This window comes from Ascaphus truei, chromosome 1 (assembly GCF_040206685.1).
Source record: "Ascaphus truei isolate aAscTru1 chromosome 1, aAscTru1.hap1, whole genome shotgun sequence".
Taxonomy (NCBI): Eukaryota; Metazoa; Chordata; class Amphibia; order Anura; family Ascaphidae; genus Ascaphus; species Ascaphus truei.
The window spans coordinates 117,442,741-117,464,759 of record NC_134483.1 but is presented as its reverse complement, the minus strand read 5'-3'; the positions used below and the strand labels follow the sequence as shown (position 1 = coordinate 117,464,759).

The 22,019-nt window shown below is 40.7% G+C and overlaps 1 protein-coding gene across 3 annotated transcripts in view; it reads left to right on the top strand.

Moving 5' to 3' along the window:
* Nucleotides 1-21,708, top strand: part of SNX30 (sorting nexin family member 30) — a 116,053-nt gene extending 94,345 nt beyond the window's left edge. For all 3 annotated transcript variants that reach the window (XM_075593844.1, XM_075593853.1, XM_075593834.1), the window contains exons 4-9: nucleotides 1,081-1,239; nucleotides 2,644-2,839; nucleotides 3,938-4,137; nucleotides 5,514-5,600; nucleotides 14,979-15,131; nucleotides 20,787-21,708. In XM_075593844.1, coding sequence (XP_075449959.1) covers nucleotides 1,081-1,239; nucleotides 2,644-2,839; nucleotides 3,938-4,137; nucleotides 5,514-5,600; nucleotides 14,979-15,131; nucleotides 20,787-20,846 — 855 coding nt within the window. In that variant the 3' untranslated portion in view covers nucleotides 20,847-21,708. The remainder of the gene's footprint in view (nucleotides 1-1,080; nucleotides 1,240-2,643; nucleotides 2,840-3,937; nucleotides 4,138-5,513; nucleotides 5,601-14,978; nucleotides 15,132-20,786) is intronic.
* Nucleotides 21,709-22,019: the final 311 nt, after the last annotated feature.

Here is a 22,019-nt window from a genome sequence, read left to right as displayed (position 1 = left end):
GGGGTATGCCTGTATGTATAGATATCTATTAAATAAAATGGTCTTTTAGTTTAACATTTTGGCCAAAGTGTTGTAAGCCCTTGAGCCACTACACGGCAGACCACATCTCAAGGGTACCTAACACTAATATAAATTCTTAATAACCTGTGCATTACCAGGAAGAATGATTTATAATAAATCTGTCAAAATTAGTTGCATAGTTCTAAGTCTGATTGAAGCTCTTATTAACCTGTACATTACCAGGAAAAGCACTCGGTATTAGATTTGTCACAATCAAACTGCAAGCAAGCAAGTTCCCCTGAGAGTGGGAGATGCTATGGAGTGAGCTTTTAACCATTTAAATGTGGGACATACTGACATACTGTAAGTAGACCTCAGAGAACCTTATCTGAGAAGAAAATGGTCCGGCCTTAGGGCAAGGTGAGCAAGGCTGTTTGCCTTTGGGCCCGCGCTTTGGGCCCGCGCTCCCTCCTCTCCTGCCTACTGTCGGTGCTGGTATCCAAATTCCTCTCTGAGAGAAGAGGAGGGAGCTGGGGAGTCCCTGAGCTGGCACCGGACGGCACTGCTGCTCACTCCATGGCAGGGAGGGGGGGGGGGTGTGACCTGTTGGAGGGTCTTGAAGACTGGAGTTGAACACCCCTGAGATAGAGGATACATTTTTCTTTCTTTCTGATAAGGCCTCACATAGTCTGCATAGGAAGCTGTGCACCCAGGTGGGCAGTAGAAAGTGTGCGCAAACAGTAGAAGTTGCAATATGAGCACACTCCTGCAGGCTATGGGCCTTTCCTTCTACAATATAGGTCACATTGGGAGGAAAATAAAACTTTACACATGAGCACAGTTTAAAGACACTTGCAGGGTAACCATGTTAACAGTGAACTACGATTTTATGTTATAATTATATTAGAAGAAGGATGATGTTTGCTATTTTGTAACAATGGACACTGGCAAGAATGGTTGACAAGAACTTGCTAAAATCGCTGGGCAATAGCTCAGTGGAATCCTTTATTTTTGTTAAACTTGTATGCACATACGCTCTTATTTGATATGTTTTGTCTTTTTTTGTTTAATTCAATGTAGCCTCTTCCTGAGAAATTTGTGGTGAAGGGAGTGGTTGACCGGTTTTCTGAAGAGTTTGTGGAGACCAGGAGAAGGGCTTTGGACAAGTCCCTGAAAAGAATTGCAGATCACCCTGTCCTCTCCTTTAATGAGCATTTCAGCGTCTTTCTCACAGCCAAGGTTACAACATTTTGATTGTAGGAAACCTAGAAGGGGCAGAGGAGATAAGTGGGAGGACAAGAACACTAATAATAATAACACTAATAATAATAGCATGTTCTTATATAGCGCTGCTAGTTGTACACAGCGCTTTACAGAGACATTTTTGCAGGCACAGGTCCCTGCCCTGTGGACCTTACAATCTAGGATTTTTTTTTGGTGCCTGAGACACAGGGAGATAAAGTGACTTGCTCAAGGTTACAAGGAACCGACACTGGGATATGAACCAGGCTCACCCACTTCAAACTCTCAGTGCCAGTCAGTGTCTTTACTCACTGAGCCACTCCCCAGGAAATCTTTCATCTATAACTCTATGCAAAGTGGTGATGCACCTCCCATAGAACATCATCTAAATATTACGCTCTCAAAGCTTTAATATGGTTTATATTGATCAGATAATACAGCTGAAGTAGAAACCTGCAGTAGGCTCTCACAAACTCCACCCAAAGTAATCCATCAAATATTGTTTCTTAAGGTAAAAGGATTAATCCTCAAAGGATCCGCACACTTGCTCGACAGACCATGCAAAGAAATAAACACAAACAAACAAAAATCATAGCGCAACACTGTAGGGTGAGCAGTAAAGCACTAATATATACAGACAATTAAGAATCCTAGCGACAATTAAAACAACTATTTATTAAAAAGAAGAACTATGCCAAGACAAAGGACCGCAGGTCATCTGGGACACAAAAATTGGAGCCCTACTTACAGACAGCAAGGCTTAAACTCGCATGGTAGGAACAAGTCCTAGATATGTCATATGCATATTAAATAAACCAACATTGATATGAAGATATTCAAACTCTCCCCATGGGTATACTCGATTGCTACACAAAATCCCTTTACTCTTAATTCAGCAGGTGTTGCACTAGTCAATGACGCAGTAACTGACTCTCTCCTAACAGATATCACCAGACCAATCTATTTACCTACAAAAGAACCCAATTCAAAATCTATATTGAGACCATTGGGGGACAAGGTCTTCAGTTCATAGATCCAAAAGGCCTCACGTCTATTTATATGTTTAATAAGCATACTAAATATAGCTATGTACTTCAAACCTTTCCAAAACGCTACCATGTTGGCTCTGAATACGGGTGGCTACCCTTTTTTCCTTTTTTGTTAACCCGCGTTACATGACATAGGAGCATCTATCACACAGCTAAAGGGATTACTTTGTGGGGATATTGTTTTTTGGGTGAATGCAACTTATTTTTTATCCACTGAAATGAAATAAATTGCAAATGGGAAAATAAATGGAAAAGACAGCCCTCAAATATGTTTAAAAAAAAAAAAAAAAAAAAGTGATCCCTATGTATCAACACAATCCTATTCATGAAAATAGTGTCTTCTCTGTCATAGGATCTGAGTAGCCATAAAAAGCAGGTGATCACTCTGCTTTCCAAGATGGGAGAGTCTGTGCGGTACGTGACAAGTGGTTACAAGCTGAGAAGTCGTCCGACAGAGTTTGCGTCCATCACTGAATACTTGGACACATTTGCACTAAAACTTGGCACAATTGACAGAATAGCACAGCGTGTTATCAAGGAGGAAGTGGGTATGTCCTCTGTTATTCTCTTGTACACTATATGTAAGATCTTTGACATGCTTTTTGTGGTCATCAAAAACAGAAGTATCTTGTCACTTGGGCTGACCCAGCTACAGTTTACTTATTTTATATGTGTGTTACAAAACGCTCTGAAATAAATAAAAGAATAACTAGTGAGAATCCAAGAACTGCCCATATTAAAATGACTTGTCCACTAGGTCAGTTTTTGCGACTGATTTATATAAATTAAGAAGCGACCAATCGCAGAGCGATCTGCCAAAAGCTCCCATTGACTTGAATAGAGTTTATGGAATCAGTCCCTTTTTTATGAAATACCAGCAGTGGAAACTTCTGGGTAAATACAGAACTAGAGGACAAGACTTCGCCGTCGCACAGTACCTTCCAAATCTTATTTCAAGACCCTTCCAGAAAATTATAAATTGCTGTTTTTATTCATAAGCAAAACAAATTGACTGCCAAAGCCTATCATGTACACTAATGACTTCTAAACTCTTCCAAACATCAGCAGATTAGCATAAAAATGGGGTTGTGCGTGTTTTTTTTTTTTTTTTATATATACTCAATTTTTATTAAAATTAGTTTTTAAGCGGTTGATCAGCTAAATTTAACCCAGAAAACTGTCCCTTTTAGTTTGTTTGTAATATACAGAACTGCACCTTTTGAACTTACCTTGGAAGGGGGGGGGCATTATCTCTCTCGGTTTAAATGTCCCAGTCACGCGGGCCAATAGGCGATCATGAGTATTGACAAACACATACACTTCCTGTATGACTGGCTCCATACATTTTGGATCCCCGCTAATTTTCCCATCATGGAGAAGCAGGGAAAGTAGACAAATAAAATGATTTGGAAACTAAAGAGCTTCCAGAGGAAAGCCAAGACCATGTGTACTTTGGGAGTGAAGAAAAGGAAATGCCGTGCACAGAGAGATTCTGTGTGGCATGTTACATAGTAGCTGAGGTCTAAAAAAAAAAGACATATGTCCATAGAGTTCTATAGAATCCATTCATTTATAAACATTATATTCTAGCTCATGGCCTTGATCGCTGCAAAGACTCATTCTATGTGCTTTCTGCGTTGTGCTAGAATACCTAGTGGAGCTTCGAGAGTACGGTCCTGTCTACTCCACTTGGAGCGGGTTAGAAGGGGAGCTGAGTGAGCCGCTAGAAGGAGTGTCTGCCTGCATCGGCAACTGCAGCACCGCACTGGAGGAGCTGACAGAAGATATGACAGAGGACTTCTTGCCTGTGCTGAGGGAGTATATCCTCTACTCTGAGTCCATGAAGGTAAAATAGTAGGACTCCTATAGTGTTAGTGTATGACTCGTGATTGATTTAAGAAATATATGAAATCGGTGGTACTATAGAATATCTGTAGTTTGGAGAACCTATTTATGTTAAGCGAAACCTCCTTGTACCACGTTTTCAGAATGTGTGTGTCTCATATACAGGTGTAGCAGGCGTTACTGCTCCAGTTGATGTGCAGCATTGCGTCAAAACTATTTAACACAAGATTTGATGCAGCTGCATTGAAACGAATGGTAAGGGACGGCATGTACTGATGCTGCGATACTCCTCTCAAGCTTCCTATACTGTATCGCAGCATCAGTATATGGCATCTGGGAGCTGCCGCCAAGTTATTATATATAACCTGTACATCTGATTATACTCCCTATTTACAAGCATTCCCGTTACTGATGAGGTGGACTAGGTATTGTGGATGCACCATACTTGTATGGAGCTTTATAATTGACCCGTTTGCAGTGGATAAACTATCCCACCTGATATGCACTAATCTAGCCTGGTGCCTCCAGTCTAGGATTCATCCACAAGTAGCGTGTATTTTATCAACACCTCTTACTTTAATTCCGTGAATTATATAGGTAACTGGCAGTTACAAGTATTGCCCTCATACAGTGCATTTTATTGGGACACTTTAATCAGCATCTTTAATGCTAGTTTAGCCAATATCATTGGACCTGTGTCTCTAAAATGAGTACTTAAATAATCAATGACCATTATTAGTTATTTTGGTTCAAGTTTTAATTAATGTATTAAAAGTTATATTTTATGTAGTGGTGTGCATAACGTGATTTTCTTTCGGCTGACATTTCTATGCCCACCAACTTCTTCCGAAATCGGTGCATACATACACGCATGCAATGGGAAGTTACTATTTTTGTTTGATTTGATCCCCTATACTTTTCATGCTGTATAAGATCATTATATACAGAAATTATGCTTTAAAGGCAATATAGAGGCCGACCGTTTCCCTTTTTTGTTAAATGACCAGGTAATGTAAAGAAAAGGTAAATAAGTGCATAAGAATGTAGTGATGGCTGCATGTATAATTACAAGTCGCAGCTCGTTACCTTCTAAAGAGGAGTGACACTCTTTATTACTATTAGAGTATTTAATGCTGTAATTGAATATTATTTGGCTTGCTTACTACAAATATATGTAGCTCGATTTGATGGGATCCTACTAGTTCTGACTACTCATTCTGACAGAGCCACCTGTGCTAAAGTAAGGATATCCTTACAACCTGACCTGTTGGTGGCCCTTGAGGACTGGCGTTGCCACCCCTGCTTTATACGCAGAGCAGGATGCTGGTGATGGTGTCAATCTGCTAATCACAGACTTCTTTGCTTTGGGTTTCCTAGAATGTACTGAAGAAAAGGGATCAAGTACAAGCAGAGTATGAAGCCAAATTAGAAGCTGCAGCACTGAAACGAGAAGAGCGGACAGGGGTGAGCAGCACAGACAAACGCAAAGGGCAATGGTCAAAGTGTGATGGTACAGGCGAGGAGGAGGGAGGCACGGGGTATCATTATTCACAAGTGCACAGTGGCACTACATTTGTACTACTCTTTATGGCCCCTCTTTTTTTATTAAAAGAAAAATGGGTTTTGTTTTAGGAAGCCTCTCGCTTCCTGCTTTTAGAACATAAATATTGCATAACCCATTTCCAACATATGGTGCCAATGGCTTTCTCTAATCTGTAATGAATTCATCACGTTCTGGGGTGAGACACGGTACCATTGTTTGCTTGTTTTTTGTTTTGCTTGCTAGCGAATGTGAGCAGAGGGGTATTGACAGTGACTTTGACGATGTTTACTTTTGAAATCGTTAAACAGGTGCCTAGCATTTTAAGCGCAGATACATTAAGCACAGCCGCCTGCATGTGACGGAGGCTCAGATCCCCCGTAACGCGGTGCTTTGTGTATGTCTCTGCATAATAAACTGAGCAAGGTGCTGAATTAATGTGACGGTCATTGTGCGGCAGATCATTCTGGACTTTTTCTGACTTGGGGTGTAGTTGAAGAATTCTTACGCAGACACAATTTGCAACTTCAAAGCTACAGTTTAAGGGTCAAAGGGCAATGCACAGGTGCTTGCCTTTTTGGTTAATGCCTGTCCTGTTCTAAGTGCTCTCCTCGATATTTTCCTATATACTTTGCGGTGTTATGTAATGCATTGCTGTCCTAACTGCTTTAGATCATGAACCTTTCCTTGCACTCGGCACCCCTACGAAGGTAGAAAGTTGTTGCATTGGAGTAAAAATGTACAGGCACACCCCACATTAACGTACGCAATGGGACCGGAGCATGTATGTAAAGCGAAAATGTACTTAAAGTGAAGCACTCCCTTTTTCCCACTTATCGATGCATGTACTGTACTGCAATCATCATATATGTGCATAACTGATGTAAATAACGCATTTGTAACAGGCTCTATAGTCTCCCCGCTTGCGCACAGCTTCGGTACAGGTAGGGAGCCGGTATTGCTGTTCAGAACGTGCTGACAGGCGCATGCGTGAGCTGCCGTTTGCCTATTGGGCGATATGTACTTACTCGCGAGTGTACTTAAAGTGAGTGTACTTAAAGCGGGGTATGCCTGTATTTGTTAATAATTTCGGTAATTATCACCTCCGGATCGGACATTAACTGGCAATGAACAGGGTGGGGGAGTTGGAGGCCAGAGGCGATGCAATGCTGGTCAATACGCACGGAGTATTGACCAGTCTTGTGGGTAGCATGTCAATTATGCCCTCCTATTTAGCTTATACTGTGGACTTGAAGTGTTTTTACAGTGTATACAGTAGACCATACATACTACTAAATGGTGCTATGGCATGAGGCTTTCCAGTGCCTGGAAAACACCATGGAGCCCATTCACTTGAATAGGCTTTAGTTTAGAGTATCTTCCGGCACCTGGAGAGGTTATTACTTGTCATTGTTTTATAAATATGGGTCATATGTGTTCAAGCGACTTCTGTAGCTGCAGTCCCACAAAAGGGGCCAGCAATGCATTTCTCTCTAATGAATTGCTGGGCCCTCTGGCTGGGAAAGGCTTAAGGTAATAAGAACATGTATTTGCACCAATCTGGTACGGTCATACTAGAAGATTGTTGGGAGGTGCTGGGATTGACCCAGCGGTCTTGGTACATGTTGGCACCAATGTCAAAGTTAGAGAAAGATGGAGGATCCTAAAAAATGATTTCAGGGATCTAGGCCAAAAGCTTAAGGCAAGGACCTCCAAGGTAATATTTTCTGAAATACTACAGTGCCATGCACTACCGCAGGGAGACAGTCAGAGATTAGGGAGGTTAATGCTTGGCTAAGAAAGTGGTGTAGGAGGGAGTGTTCGGGGTTTTTAGAGCACTGGGACTCCTTTTCTGAGAGGTGCAATCTTTATTCTAGGGGTGGATTGCACCTCAATGAAGAGGAATCTTCTGTGCTAGGGGGAGAATGTTAAAAAGTTGGAGGAGATTTTAAACTAGGATGGAGGGGGGAGGGGAAGGAAACAGATAATGAACTAAATAGAATAGATGAGGCAATAGCAATGGGGGCAAGTGCAAGTTTGACAAGCAGCAACCAAGTTGGTGCAGGAAGGAAGGAGAAGATAAGATAATAGTACCGGCTGAAAAAAACTTAAATGCATGATTGCTAATGCAAGAAGCCTGACAGATAAAATGGGGGAGCTTGAATTAATAGCTGCAAGGGAGCAGTATGATCATAGGCATTACTGAAACATGGTGGGATGAAGCTCATGACTGGACAGTTAATTGGGAGGGTTATTCCCTTTTTCTGAAGGGAATGATGAAAATGTGGAGACCTTGTGAATAGAAATTAGCAGTGGAGGTAAAAGTACAAAGAAAATGTTTGTGGGAATATGCTATAAACCACCAAATATCTGTGAGATTGAGGAAGCTAAAATACTTTTGCAAATGGAGAAGGCATCAAAACTAGGTCATGTTTGCATAATGGGGGATTTTAATTATCCAGACATAGACTGGGGCAATGAGATTAGCGTTACAACAAAAGGAAACAGGTTTTTGGGGGTACTTAAAGACAATTACATGACCCAAATTATTTAGTAACCAGCCAGGAGAGGGGCAATACTGGATTTGGTCATATCAAACAATGTAGAAGTAATAACAAATATTCAAGTCCTGGAACATTTGGGTATCAGTGATCATAATATGGTCTCAATTTATTTAAAATATCAAAAAACAGATTACTTGGATTCAACAAAGACCTTAAACTTTAGAAAGGCAGAGGACTAATCTACAAGGAATATAATGTTTTTGCAGGAAAACATGTGGGAGATAAATGGTCAGTCTTTAAAACATTGTTTGGAAAGCACACTTATCAGTGTATACCCTTGGGTAATAAGTACAAAAGAAATAAGTCAAAAACAATGTGGCTAAATAAACAGGTAGGAGAGGAAATGGAAAAGAAGAGGCAGACGTTTAGATTCTTTGTCAGAAGGGACAGAGACATCGTTTCAGAATTATAAGGAATGAAACAAAAATTGCAAAAGGGCAATCAAATTAGCAAAAATGGATAATGAAAAAAGGATTGCAATAGAAAGTAAGATCAACCCTAAAAAGTTATTTAAGTACCTTAATAGCAAAAAATGAGAGAAGAAAATATAGGACCCTTTCAGAGTGAGATGGGCAGGCAGATTATTGGAGATAAGGGAAAAGCAGGGGTAGTAAACAAATTATTTGCCTCTGTGTTTACCAGGGAAGAATCAAGTTCAATAGTAGTGCCGCAGGAGGAAGCCACAACCTCCATATTAATGAACAATTGGTTAACTGAGGAAGAAGTTCATGGGCGGCTTGATAAAATTAAAGTAAACAAGGCACCTGGCCCCGATGACTGACATACATCCAAGAGTTCTTAAGGAGTTAAGTTCAGTAATAGCCAAACCATTACATTTAATATTCAAGGACTCCATTTCCACAGGCTCAGTACCACAAAATTGGCGTAAAGCAGATGTGGTGCATATATTTAAAAAGGGAGCTAGATCACAACTGGGGAATTACAGACCTGTAAGACTGACTTCAATAGTGTGAAAGCTACTTTAAGGTTTAATATGGGATTATATTCAGGAATACCTAATGGAAAACAAAATTATTAGTAATAGATTTATGAAGGATAGATCATGCCAAACTAACCTTATTTGTTTCTTTGAGGAGGTAAGTAGGAATTTAGACCAGGGTAATGCAGTTGATGGGGTCTACTTTTGCAAAGGCTTTTGATACGGTACCACACGAGGTTGGTGTACAAAATAAAGCAAATTGGACTCAGTAAAAATATATGGACCTTGATTGAAAACTGGTTAAAGGACAGACAACAGAGGGTTGTCATAAATTGAACTTTTTCAGGTTGGGCTAAGGTTGTGAGTGGAGTACCACATTAATCGGTACTGGGACCCCTGCTTTTTAACTTATTTATTAATGATCTTGAGGTTGGCATCGAGAGCAACGTCTCCATCTTTGCTGATGATACAAAATTGCGTAAGGTACTAGAATCAGAGGAGGGTGTAATTTTTCTCCAGAAGGACTTAGAGAGACTTGAAACTTGGGCAGGTAAATGGCAGATGAGGTTTGCATTTGGGATGCAAGAATAAATGGGGATAAATTGTGAATTACTTGATGGAGAAGGATTTAGGAGTGCCCAAAGTCATGCAGTAGCTGCAAAGTCAAACAAGATATCTTGCATTAAACAGGCAATGGATGGAAGGAAAGTAAACATAAGGATGCCCCTTTATAAAGAATTAGTAAGACCACACCTTGAATATGGAGTACAATTTTGGACACCACTCCTTAGAAAAGACATAATGGAACTAGAGAGACAGTGCAAAGAAGAGCCACCAAATTAATAAAGGGGATGGACAATCTAACTTATGAGGAGAGGCTATCTAAATTAGATTTATTTACATTAGAAAAGAGACGTCTAGAGGGGATATGATAACTATATACAAATATATTCAGGGACAATACAAGGAGGTTTCAAAATAACTATCCCATAGACTGTACAGAGGACTCGGGGTCATCCCTTAAGTTTGGAGGAAAAGAGATTTCACCAGCAACAAAGGAAAAGATTCTGTCATCGTTTGCACACCCAAATATACAAGATCAAACTCAGGTTCTTAGATAATGAGTAGTTTATTGCCTACAGCATATTGTATGATCATACACATTCAAAAGTCAATAAGACTCTCTGCCAGGTGAGGGCCCAAGCAGGCTTTATATACATAGGTTACTAGGCAGAATATAATAACTATTCCCTTATTCTAAACCAACCAACGGGGCTATAGCCGCAAAACGATCAAGAAGGCCTATCATAGAGCACTCATGACTCCAAGAGAATCACTCTTACAGTGCAAAAACAAGATTGATGATAAAAAACTCGTACGGTTCATAGGCACATACAGTGCACAATGGAATAAAATAAAGGATATATACAACAAACACTGGCATATATTACTCCAGGACCCAGATGTACAAGAAGCGTTAAATAACGAGCCATCCATGGTGAGCAGACGATTCAGGAATCTCAAAGATGTCCTGGTCCACTGCCACTTCACCAAACCTAAAAATGAATTTCAAACAACATGGCTTCCACCCAAACCACAAGGAACCCACAAATGCGGGTCCTGCAAGGCCTGTCAATTTATCAAAACCAGCAAAACCTTTTCGAATAATGGTAAAGAATATCACATAAAAGGTTTTTTCAACTGTAAAACAACTAAACTAATTTATCTGATCACCTGCTGCTGTGGCATCCAGTATGTGGGCAAAACTGGCAGGGAATTTCGCCGCCGCATACTGGAGCATGTAGGCTCTACTGCACCGACACACTTTATTCGAGCAAATACCCAGTATGTACCTGGCAGATACCTGGAATGCGCCGCTCCTCACCTCTGACAAGCCCCGTTGCGTTTGCCTTCCCAGCCTGGGTTCATGCCTGGCTGACGGGCGGCTGATCTGTTAAATGATAATGATTAGGATTTAATAGGCTGCAATGCTTCGCGTGTCTACCAGATGGCATAAATTCATGAATTGTAATGCAGTATATATATATATACTGTGCAGTATTGCAGCCAGCGGGAATAAAATGCTTCAATCCCTGCATGGAAAATAACTCAATGCACTCGGGCAGAAAACAGTCACAAACCTCAATATACCCGGGTATACCCGAATTCGTGGGACTAGCCGAGCTCGAATAAAGTGTGTCGCCAGTGTATCAAAAAATGTTTGGAAACTGCAGTCTCTAGACACGTCAGGGAACATCACCAGGGGAATACCAACTCACTGACATTTCAGGGAATTTATAGGGTCCTACCCACCATTAGAGGTTGGGATTGGGACAAAAAATTACTCCAAAAGGAGTCTAGATGGATATTTACATTATCCACCTTAACCCCTGATGGGTTAAATGAAGTGTTTTTAAATACTCCATTTCTATGACCCCATTGCTACTCCTTTTGTATGTCTCCCTATCTAAGCTACACACAGCATATAGACAGATATAGTGCAGGATTGAGAATGATCTGATTAACACCTCCTTCTCTGAACACCCCATCAACTTAACTCAGGAGTAAATATGAATCCTATTCCTGGGATTTATTTTACTGTAGTGGGCTAAACATACCTATATAACTTACTCCCCTTTGTACATGGCTCATGTATAATGCTGTTCCTAAGGGGAAATAAACATCAGCAGCGGTTAAATAAATCCACACAACTCGGTTTGATCAATTTATTAGGAATCCTTATGTCAGCACTACACTCACCTTGAGTTTAACTATCCAGCGCAGAGAGGCTGTCCTAGTTACATATAGGAGGTTCTTCCCTCCGACCCTCTCTTTCTCCCCCCTCCCTCATGGGGGAGCGTCACCATTAGAAGCGCTATGATTGGAGAGGAATCATAACCAGAGCGCAAGCGTTTTGTAACTATGGCAACGCTTGCGCATAAAAACGTTAAAGGAGCTCTTGGAACCCACCCCCGACGAAGCCAGTTACGGTGAAACGTACGTAGGGTACGTCTGACGTCACCATGCTCCAGTCTGAGTGCTTCGTAGACTGCGTCCATGGGCAGCAACAGTACTCAGACTTTCAGGGTACACTAATCCTGTTGGTTATAATCTGTTCCTTTGGCTAATATCAGCGTGTGTGGGGCTGTCAGAGTTATACTAACCTGGGCAGCTCCCGTAGCTTTTGAGCTGTAGACAGTACACTTACAGCCTAATGGTGGGGATTTATACATTTTAATTTGGACTTATAATTGGCAATCCTAGGAACCTTACCCAGCTGGGTTAGGTTCGTTTAGGATTCATTAGCACCCCTTGGTTTGCCGTAGTGAGACTATACATTTAGGCAACAAGTTGAGTGCTTACCTCCATCCACTATTTAGCCTAAAGGTGTATATACAGAAATGTATCTAGTCTATACTTTGTCTATTCAGGATACACTCTAGTCTAGTAGTTATACCCAGACCATTTGTGTGATACACTAAGTCTAGTAAACAGATATATATAACACTGTAATACTAGCACTTCAGCCCCATACCTCTTCGGTTCTTTTAATTGTTTTTAGTACAGTTTGTGTTCTGTCTATGTGGTTCCCGAACAGTTTATTTTAAAGTTACTTAATAAAAATTATGTTTTAATTAGGGTGTTTCTTTTTGTTCCACATGATCAGGATTCTTTTCTGTCCTAGTCTACCAATTATCTTACAGATCATTAAAACCTGGTTAAAACTGGATTAAAACAGCTCTCTATAGGAATCAAGTACTTCTTGATACCAGGAATGTGGGCGTTACTACTGGCACAGTTGTAATTCTACTGTGAGTAAATCTCGCTCACACCACACACACATTCTTACACACAAAATGGACACTTAGGCTGTGTTTATAGTACTGGCTTCAGCGACGGCTTGCAGCCGCAAAGCAACTCAATCTAGTCAGTAGCGACCGGCCATAGTGGGCGCGATGGCGACGTGTGACGTCACAGTTGCCAAAATAGCTGTAGTCGAAAGAATTTGAGATTTACAGAGACAGCCGCAGCAGCCAATCACAGAGCCCCTTGCCGCCAACAAGGCACACCAGTGTGCACGTTTTTACTACAGCGACGTGTGACGTCACGGGTAGCGTTGCTGTAGCCAGTACTATAAACGCAGCCTAAAGACATAACAGACAAAATGGAAGCAGAACATCGCCATCAATCCTTCTCCAGAGACACCCCCAGTCCATTTCAACAGTATGTTCATTTCAGCAATATTATTTCAACAATTCTTGACAGTAAGGGCAGTTAAAATGTGGAATTTATTACCAATAGAGACTGTGATGCCAGATACAATAGATTTGTTCAAAAGAAGTTGGACATCTTTTTAGAAGGAAAGGTATACAGGGATATACCAAATAAGTATACATGGGAAGGATGTTGATCCAGGGAGTAATCTGATTGCCGATTATTGGAGTCAGGAAGGAATTTATTTTTCCCTTATGAGATATCATTGGATGATATGTCACTGGGATTTTTTGTTTGCCTTCCTCTGGATCAATAAGTAAGTATAGATATAGGATAAAGTATCTGTTGTCTACATTTAGCATAGGTTGAACTTGATGGACGCATGTCTTTTTTCAACCTCATCTATGTAACTATATGGAGAAAATATAATTTGTATATACAAGATGTACGGGCAATATGAGCCACAGTAAATGACAGGGTTGTAATGTATGCAAACATTTCCAAGATTAAACCGATTTACAATTCAATCAAGTCCTGTGTGGGACGGATTTACTAAAAATAAATTAAAAAAAAAAAGAGGAAACGTGTGTCTATAAATGGAAAAACGTCTCTGTTTGACAGTGCACAGTGTTTATTCAAAGGGCTAATGTTTCTAAACTAGGCTTTAAAATCATTGTGCCTTGGTAAATGCCAAGGAACATACTATCTGGGTCAAGAAGCGTACCGCTTATTCCCAAAAATATCCTTCAGTTCCTCTAATGGGGCAGCAATAAGGCAGAATACCTAATCTTTGTGCAGTGTACCCCTCTGACACATTGCGATCATGTGGACCCCCTCCTCAGAGCAATGTAGTGATCGGGACATCGCTGGTGACTCGCACGGGAGAGGTCGAAGTCTTCGCCTGCCTGCCGGACAGATCGTGTTCAGCTTTTGAGTTGGCTAATGGACCATGTAGTGGTTTATGGATTAACACTGATTAGTAAATATGGGCCTTAACAAACAGTGCTGTTCCATACAACACCTTCCAGCATCATTTAAGTTAATGGGCCACACAGGGTCTTCTTGCTCTGGAAGGTGTGTTGTGCAATAGCAACACTTAGTAAATATGTCCCTTAGTATTTAATTACCTCTGTTCAATGCATTTTTTTTTTTATGTCCCCCATTATTATTTTTTATTATTTTTTTTCACTTTTCCTGGATCCAATTAGGCAAGACACAAAGAATTTTAGTTTGTAAATGTGTGGTAATGTGGCGAACGTCACAAAAACAAGAGTTCAGTTTATTACACAATCGGGCAAAGCTTTCTGAGCCATATTTTTGGAAAATGAATACAATATTTAGGCTCTAAAACATATGGCAAAACCTTTCTTAATAAAAAATTTTTTAACCACCTTTAGCTAAACAAAGAATGTTAAACTGTATGTGTAAATAAAATGGAAAAAAAATGAGTGAGTTTGTAAATAGAAAGAAGTAGGGGTGTTCTGTATATCTATACTGTACCGGCATTAAGATTTGACCAGTGTACCTGCATCTACATAGCTGCTTTTGTTTATCTGTTTGACTGCACTAATCTTGCCTCGCAGGTCCCAACAGAGGTAGAGAAATGCCAGGACAAGGTGGAGTGCTTCAATGCTGACTTGAAGGCAGACATGGAGAGGTGGCAGAATAACAAGAGGCAGGACTTCCGACAGCTGCTCATGGGGATGGCCGAGAAGAACAGCCAGTACTATGAGAAGGTGAAGGAGAATGGTGCTTCCATATTGCTGTATGAACAACAATTCTGTATGGTAACCGAACCATTGAAATGCATACATCAGTGTGTCTGGTTGCTGTGCTAGATTTTGCTTTGGAAGCATTCAATGGTCAGGTTTTTTTTTTACTTTGTTTTTTTAGGATTAGTTTAATTATTGAATTGGCTATTACTTTGAATATTGCTGTAGATGTCCAGCAGATGGCAGAGCAGCCCTTTACCAACTATCACATCTAACAATAATATTTTTCTTATCTACTGTAGTACTTTATATCTATAAAAATTAAAACGTTGTTTGTTTGCTGAAAACGTTGTTTGTTTGCTGTGCTTATGGGCAATCTGATTGGTCCGTTGATCTGTCACTCAACCTCTGGACAATCAGATTGGTCCGTGGCCCGGCCCCACCTCCCCTTTCCTCTTATTGACCTGCGTGGTTCTATGACCTCACATATCCAACTGCCACAGCAACGCCTCCATCTGCCGCTTCCCCTGTTCGTGATACCACTGCACTGGATCCCCTCTCTCCCCCAGACACTACAGGATCCAATTCCACCTCGCTACCGTCTGGTCTGGACCAGACCCCCCTGCTGTGAGTAGCTATCCCAGGGAGGGGGAAGTGTGATCCCGCTGCTGACCTGACCATACACACACAGGCATGCACACATTCAAACTGTACACACACAGACATGCACACATTCAAACTGTACACACACAGGCATGCACACATTCAAACTGTACACACACAGGCATGCACACATTCAAACTGTACACACATAGGCATGCACACATTCAAACTGTACACACACAGGCATGCACACATTCAAACTGTACACACACAGGCATGAGGAGGTTACTGGTGGGTGTTTCTCAGTCACTAATTTGCCTCTGTTTAGAATCCATCAGGGGACGAGTATGTTGCCTGCTGGAAAACTGAGGCCAAAAAAACAACACCTGATTTATCCAAGAAAAGGGAAACAATGAAGCACTGGGGTGTTTCCCCTACAAATCAGGTGCTGTTTTTTGGGGGGGGACCTTCAGTTTTGCAGCCAATGGATTTGGTAAATATGTGTAAGCTCTCTGCGCAGACCCCAGCAGGTCGTCTCCCTGTTAAACAGCGGTGTGAGGATCTATAACAGCTGCTACGCTCCACCCTGCAGTAATATTAAAATATAACAGTTTACACAGATGTAGGTCAGGGTCCCCCTATACAAAGGTGCCTTGCTCCCTCCCAAGGGTCTTACCTCTCTCCGGGGGAGCTCTCGCCTTGCTCCTCGGTGCTGGACATGGCATCTGCATAAACTGACTCCTCTGTTATTAATGCATAGTTTAACAAATTGGTCCCAAAGGGATCAAGAAAAAGACCCTCCAATTGCATGCACTCTATGATAGTGTATGGTTGATAAAGGTAAGTAATAGGAGTAAATATGGCTCTTACCGGATAAGTAGGGTCTTGATAAAATCAAAAATAATAAAACTTTATTACATCAAAATTCATATATGTGACAATGTGAGAAAAGAATATAAAACATTTGTTTTAAAATCCCGTAGAGGAGCAGCAGTATGGGGTTTCTTAATACCGAAAATTAGTAGGCAATTAAAGTTTATATATTTTTAACCTAATAGGTTATATCCCAATACTACTGCGACATCAGCAGACAACTGTTATATCCTATTGGAATCTGGGAATATCCTTAGTTGCAGTTCAGGATAATATTGGCACTGTATTGGTGCCAAGATCAAAGTGACTCAATTGTATATTCTTTATACCAGATAGCAATAAAGCTCAAATGTTAAGTTAAATACTTAATCATATGTTAAGTTAGATACTTAATCTAACCTATTAGGTTAAAAATATATAAACTTTAATTGCCTACTAATTTTCGGTATTAAGAAACCCCATACTGCTGCTCCTCTACGGGATTTTAAAACAAATGTTTTATATTCTTTTCTCACATTGTCACATATATGAATTTTGATGTAATAAAGTTTTATTATTTTTGATTTTATCAAGACACTACTTATCCGGTAAGAGCCATATTATTTACTCCTATTACTTACCTTTATCAACCATACACTATCATAGAGTGCATGCAATTGGAGGGTCTTTTTCTTGATCCCTTTGGGACCAATTTGTTAAACTATGCATATGTAATTTTCCTCTATTGCACCTTGATTTATATCCTACTTATGTAATGGGTGAGCAGAATAGAATATTTGTTTTGTTTGTTAGTTATCCTCTGTTATTAATAAAACATTATAATTAAAAAAAAAAAACTGCACAGAAGAGGCTGTGGCTAGGGTGCCCCCCTCCTCCCCATCTCACCCTGGATGACTGTTGCAGGCTGTCACTGTAAGCCAGCACACAGACAGGGGGCACTGGGATGCACAGAACCCCTGTGCCTCTTCCTTCAGCTGGGCACGCCTGAGATGACACTGCAGGCAGAATAGTAGTGTGTCTGAACAACAGGCAGAGCAACAACAGGCAGAGCAGCAACAGGCAGAGCAGTGAGGTGTTAACCTTGACTTGCTGTAGCACAGGTTGGTATTTGCATGCTCAGAGTAACACTATGAGACTGTAAGTTACAGATCAGATTCCCCACACCTGTGCCAGGTCCCCACAACTCCCAAAACCGGTTCTGTAAGTCAGAAGAATCAGCCAAACGTGGCCAAGCTCCAACCGCAGAGTGAAACCATAGCAGGGGCAAAACCCAACCGGGCACTTCCAAACACAGGATCTATAGCAGGCAGACTTTGGGGGAGGGGGAGGGAGACATCCCAACAGACTTTGGGGTTACTATGCTTTGATAAAGGCACACACACTCTCCCTCATGCAGACACACACACACATACTTTCTCGCACACACTTTCATATAGGCACACACTCTCCCTCATACAGACACACACACTTACTCATACAGACTCACACTTACTCATACAGACACACATTCTCACACACTTTTATTTTTAATCCCGGGCAACGCCGGGTATATCAGCTAGTTTACAAATAAATATGGATGATTATAAAGTTAGTGGTAAGGAAAGGTATTTCTTAGGTTATTTTTATTTTTTTCTAGTATGCTGTCTTATCCAGGGGTTGAGTATCAGTGCAGCAGATAGTGTTTGTGTGTTTGCAACCACTGTACCTGGAAAACATTGAAGCCTCGGTCCAGCAGTGGATGGAAGAGGGCTGATGAGATAGATATTGATATCTATCTCGCATACATGGTTTACTCACAGACAATTGGTAGACCAACAAAATATTGTATAGATTGGGAAGAATCCAAACAAACGTTAAGCACAAATATAATATGCTTTTGAAATTGAGGAATCCCTGTTGGTTTGCAAAAAAAACCCGAATCAACTAAACAATGTCATTATCTTCCCTACGTGGCACCACACAAAAGGGAGTAGCCAGAGGAAATCCCACCCTTGCCATGTCTGCAGATCATATTGAGAAACAATCTTAAAAATATATATTTCAACACACTTCTTGCTGATTTTTGTAAAGAAGGTGACAATCCCCTAGATTTAAATGCTCCACATTGCACTACCATTGTTTAATTTTGTTCCAGAGTACTTTTGAGGTTTAAAACTAAGGGGGTTATTCATTAAAGTGCAATAGTGGCAATTGGGTCATGACAGCGCACACACTTGAATGGGAATTTCACAGAGATGGTGCCCAATCTGCACTATTGTCTCTGAGTAATCCCCAAAGCGGGCTGGGCAATGGGGAAAATGCCCCCCGGGCCGGTCCTATTTGCAGGAACGCGGACCGCTGCTTTGCTGTAAATGCGGGCCGGCCTGGCCCATGGCTCTGCGTGTACATGATGCATGCATCTGGGATGTGTGTGTATATGATGATGCACGTGTATGGCAAGGGTGTGTGTATATTTGGGGGTGGGAGGGTGCATGTATATTTAGAAGATAAAAGTGCAAAACCACTTCTGATTGCAGAATAAGGGATTGATTAATTGGGTACACAAAGGATTAGAAAATAAACTCACACTTCATTGTTAAAGTAGATGTAAAGGTTAGACACCTTTTACATGCGTTTCTTGGTTAGAAACCTTTGCATGCTCTTTTACAATAAAAAAACATTGTGAGTGAAGGAAGACCTAATTTCCTCGCCTATGCTTCAGAACTGAGAGGAGCCTTTCCTCTGCCAAGAAAACTGAAGCCTTGTGACTGGATACACAATCTGCACCATTGTGCAGCAGACTTTCCCGGAGAAATTTTTCACGCCCTGCCACTGTTATCTCCGATTTTTGATGAACTTTTCAGGCCTGGGAGACGAACAAAATGAAACGTAACGCACGCCAGGTTTCAAATCCTTTGTCTCAATTTATTACTCATAGGGTAATGGTTTTTATACAGAATAAAAAAAGATATTGGTTAGAGGCGTATCATAGGCGTGTCCTGGGCGTATACTAGGTGTGTCTTGGGCGTAGCTTTGATTAGAGGCGTGATTTAGGGGCAGGACATATTAGTGGCGTGACTTTTGAGACGTGTCTTTTCTCAATACAAGCAATTGTCTAAATACATAGCTTATTCATTGTCTGTTATCAAAAGAGACCTTGAGTCTTAGCAACTTTTTCACTACCTTGCTTCTTGCAGAGAACCATTCTATTATATTCTACTAAAACACCAGGAAATTGACCACACAAAAGTATCGAGTAATATCCTGGCCAGGAAGAATGAAATGCAATTTAGCAGAGAAACTGAGTGCATTTATGAATTATATTTCAGCAAAAAGGCTGACTACAGAATCTTAACTAGTTATGACCATACAAAATGGAAGCTTAACATGAGTGCAGACTCTGGCCTGACATACTGGTCCTAACAGTGAGCTTCCATTTTTAATCCAATAAATTACTTATTGCACAAAAACGCTTCTGATCTTCTAGACAAATCTCCCAGTGACATCAAAACACTATCTGAGCAGCAGGACTTCATTGGTCCCCATTCTGCTTCTTAATGCACTAACCACCTTTACTTTGTTGGACTAGTGACTCATTTTAAAATCCGTGGTATTAACAAGACTGCATTGTCTCACGGTAACCATAAATATATTTTTATATAGATGTTTCTTCATTTAACCGCTATTTACCTTGGAGACTTTGAGCGCAATTTTGTGTGTGTGTGTGTGTGTGTGCATCTGATTTGTTTATTTGGTATGTTAGCGTGTGTTACGCGTTTCTGATTTGCGTACATATGTATATGGTATGTATGTCTGGTGTTTGTTTATTGGGCGTTTGCATGTGTACAGAGCTTGCTTATTGTACATGCGTTTAGCGTGCATCTATGTTTGATATGTGGGGTGCCTGGTTCCTGAGCCAGTTGGTTGGGCTTACTCCATGGGCTAAAATTTTCGAGCCAGCCCCTGCCCCTAAGTGCCAGCTCTGTTCCTATTCCCTCACTACTAAAAGATGTAACATTCAACCACTTAGAGCCTTCTCAAGGTTTCAGCTTTGTATTGTTTGGGTACAATCGCATTATATACAGTGTGTGTATATATATGGATACATATAAATATATAGTTAGATATGATGGCAGACACTAACTCAACACCAAATTTTAGCAGAAGTTTGTATTCATAATTCTTTGTAAAAATATATTTTTTATTTTTCCTCTTCCTCAATAGTGCCTTACAGCGTGGGAGTCCATAATACCACTGCTGCAAGACAAACAGGAACCCAAGTGAGCGTTCCTTTGCACCGAGACTTCACCAAGTACAAGTTTACCGATGCTGCCAATGCACAGTGCACCATGCTGTGTGATTGACAAGTTGAAGAATCTTCACTTACATTTGTTATAATGCAATGCATCGAAAAGACGCCAAATGTATCCCCTCCCTCGTTCCCACACTTGGCTTTTTCATTTCTCTGACTATATTCACTTTGTTGATGGACTGCTTTATTCCACCATGAACAAGCGTTCTAACGGAGCTGTGAAGCGAGGCCTAAGTTTGTAGTGGAAAACACACCCACCAACCACTGGCATCTGGATGAGCCACACTTTTGGCTTTCAAAACACTAAGAGAAAAGGACAGTTAATGATTTAAGAAAACATGTTCGGTGCCATTGCAATATCTCACATGATACAGCATTCCTTGAAGTTGTTTTTTTCTTTCCAGAAATACTTGGTTTATATACAATATTTCTCCTTCTTTTTCTAAATAAATTGCAGGTGACGTAATTTTTGCCGCTCTGCCTATATGTTAGTGGAGACTTTCTGAGCGTTTTGTGTGCAGTCCAAGTTTTCCCTGTGTGTCTTCATAGGGGGACCATGATGTTCGCATGAACTGTATTGGTAAACGTGGCATGGAATACTCCCTCCTCAAATGTTATTATTTTTTAGTTCGAAGTTAAAAATGCAGCGTATTGTATCTGCACATGGAGCCAGGTTTGAGGGGAAATGTTGCGTTTACATTGGGGCCTTACATGAAGTGTATCAAAGGGAACACCTGACTGAGATGTTTTTTGTTAATGTTTTTGAAAGTCAGTACAAAAATAAATTGAAATAAATATCTTTGACTTTTTTAATTAAAAAAAAATATATTAAAAGCGGCTTGTTATTTTTCCTCATTATGCATGCCTATCCATGAGTAATTTTGCAGCAAAAATACCTGAAGCAGCACTAGCTACTAGCAGCTCCACTGTTAGTCTAGTGTGCACATGAAGCAAGTGTACAGCAATAATATGTACAACCTTCCATCCTTACTGAGCCCTCTCTGCCTTCATGTATTCATTGGTGGTGCTGGGGGCTGGGTGAGATCCCTTTTGGGGAAAACTTATAGTCTGCAGTTTTCAAGTAATTCAGTCCTACCTCCAGTGCAGAGGACACAGGGGCATCCCTTAAGGTTGGCGGAAAGGAG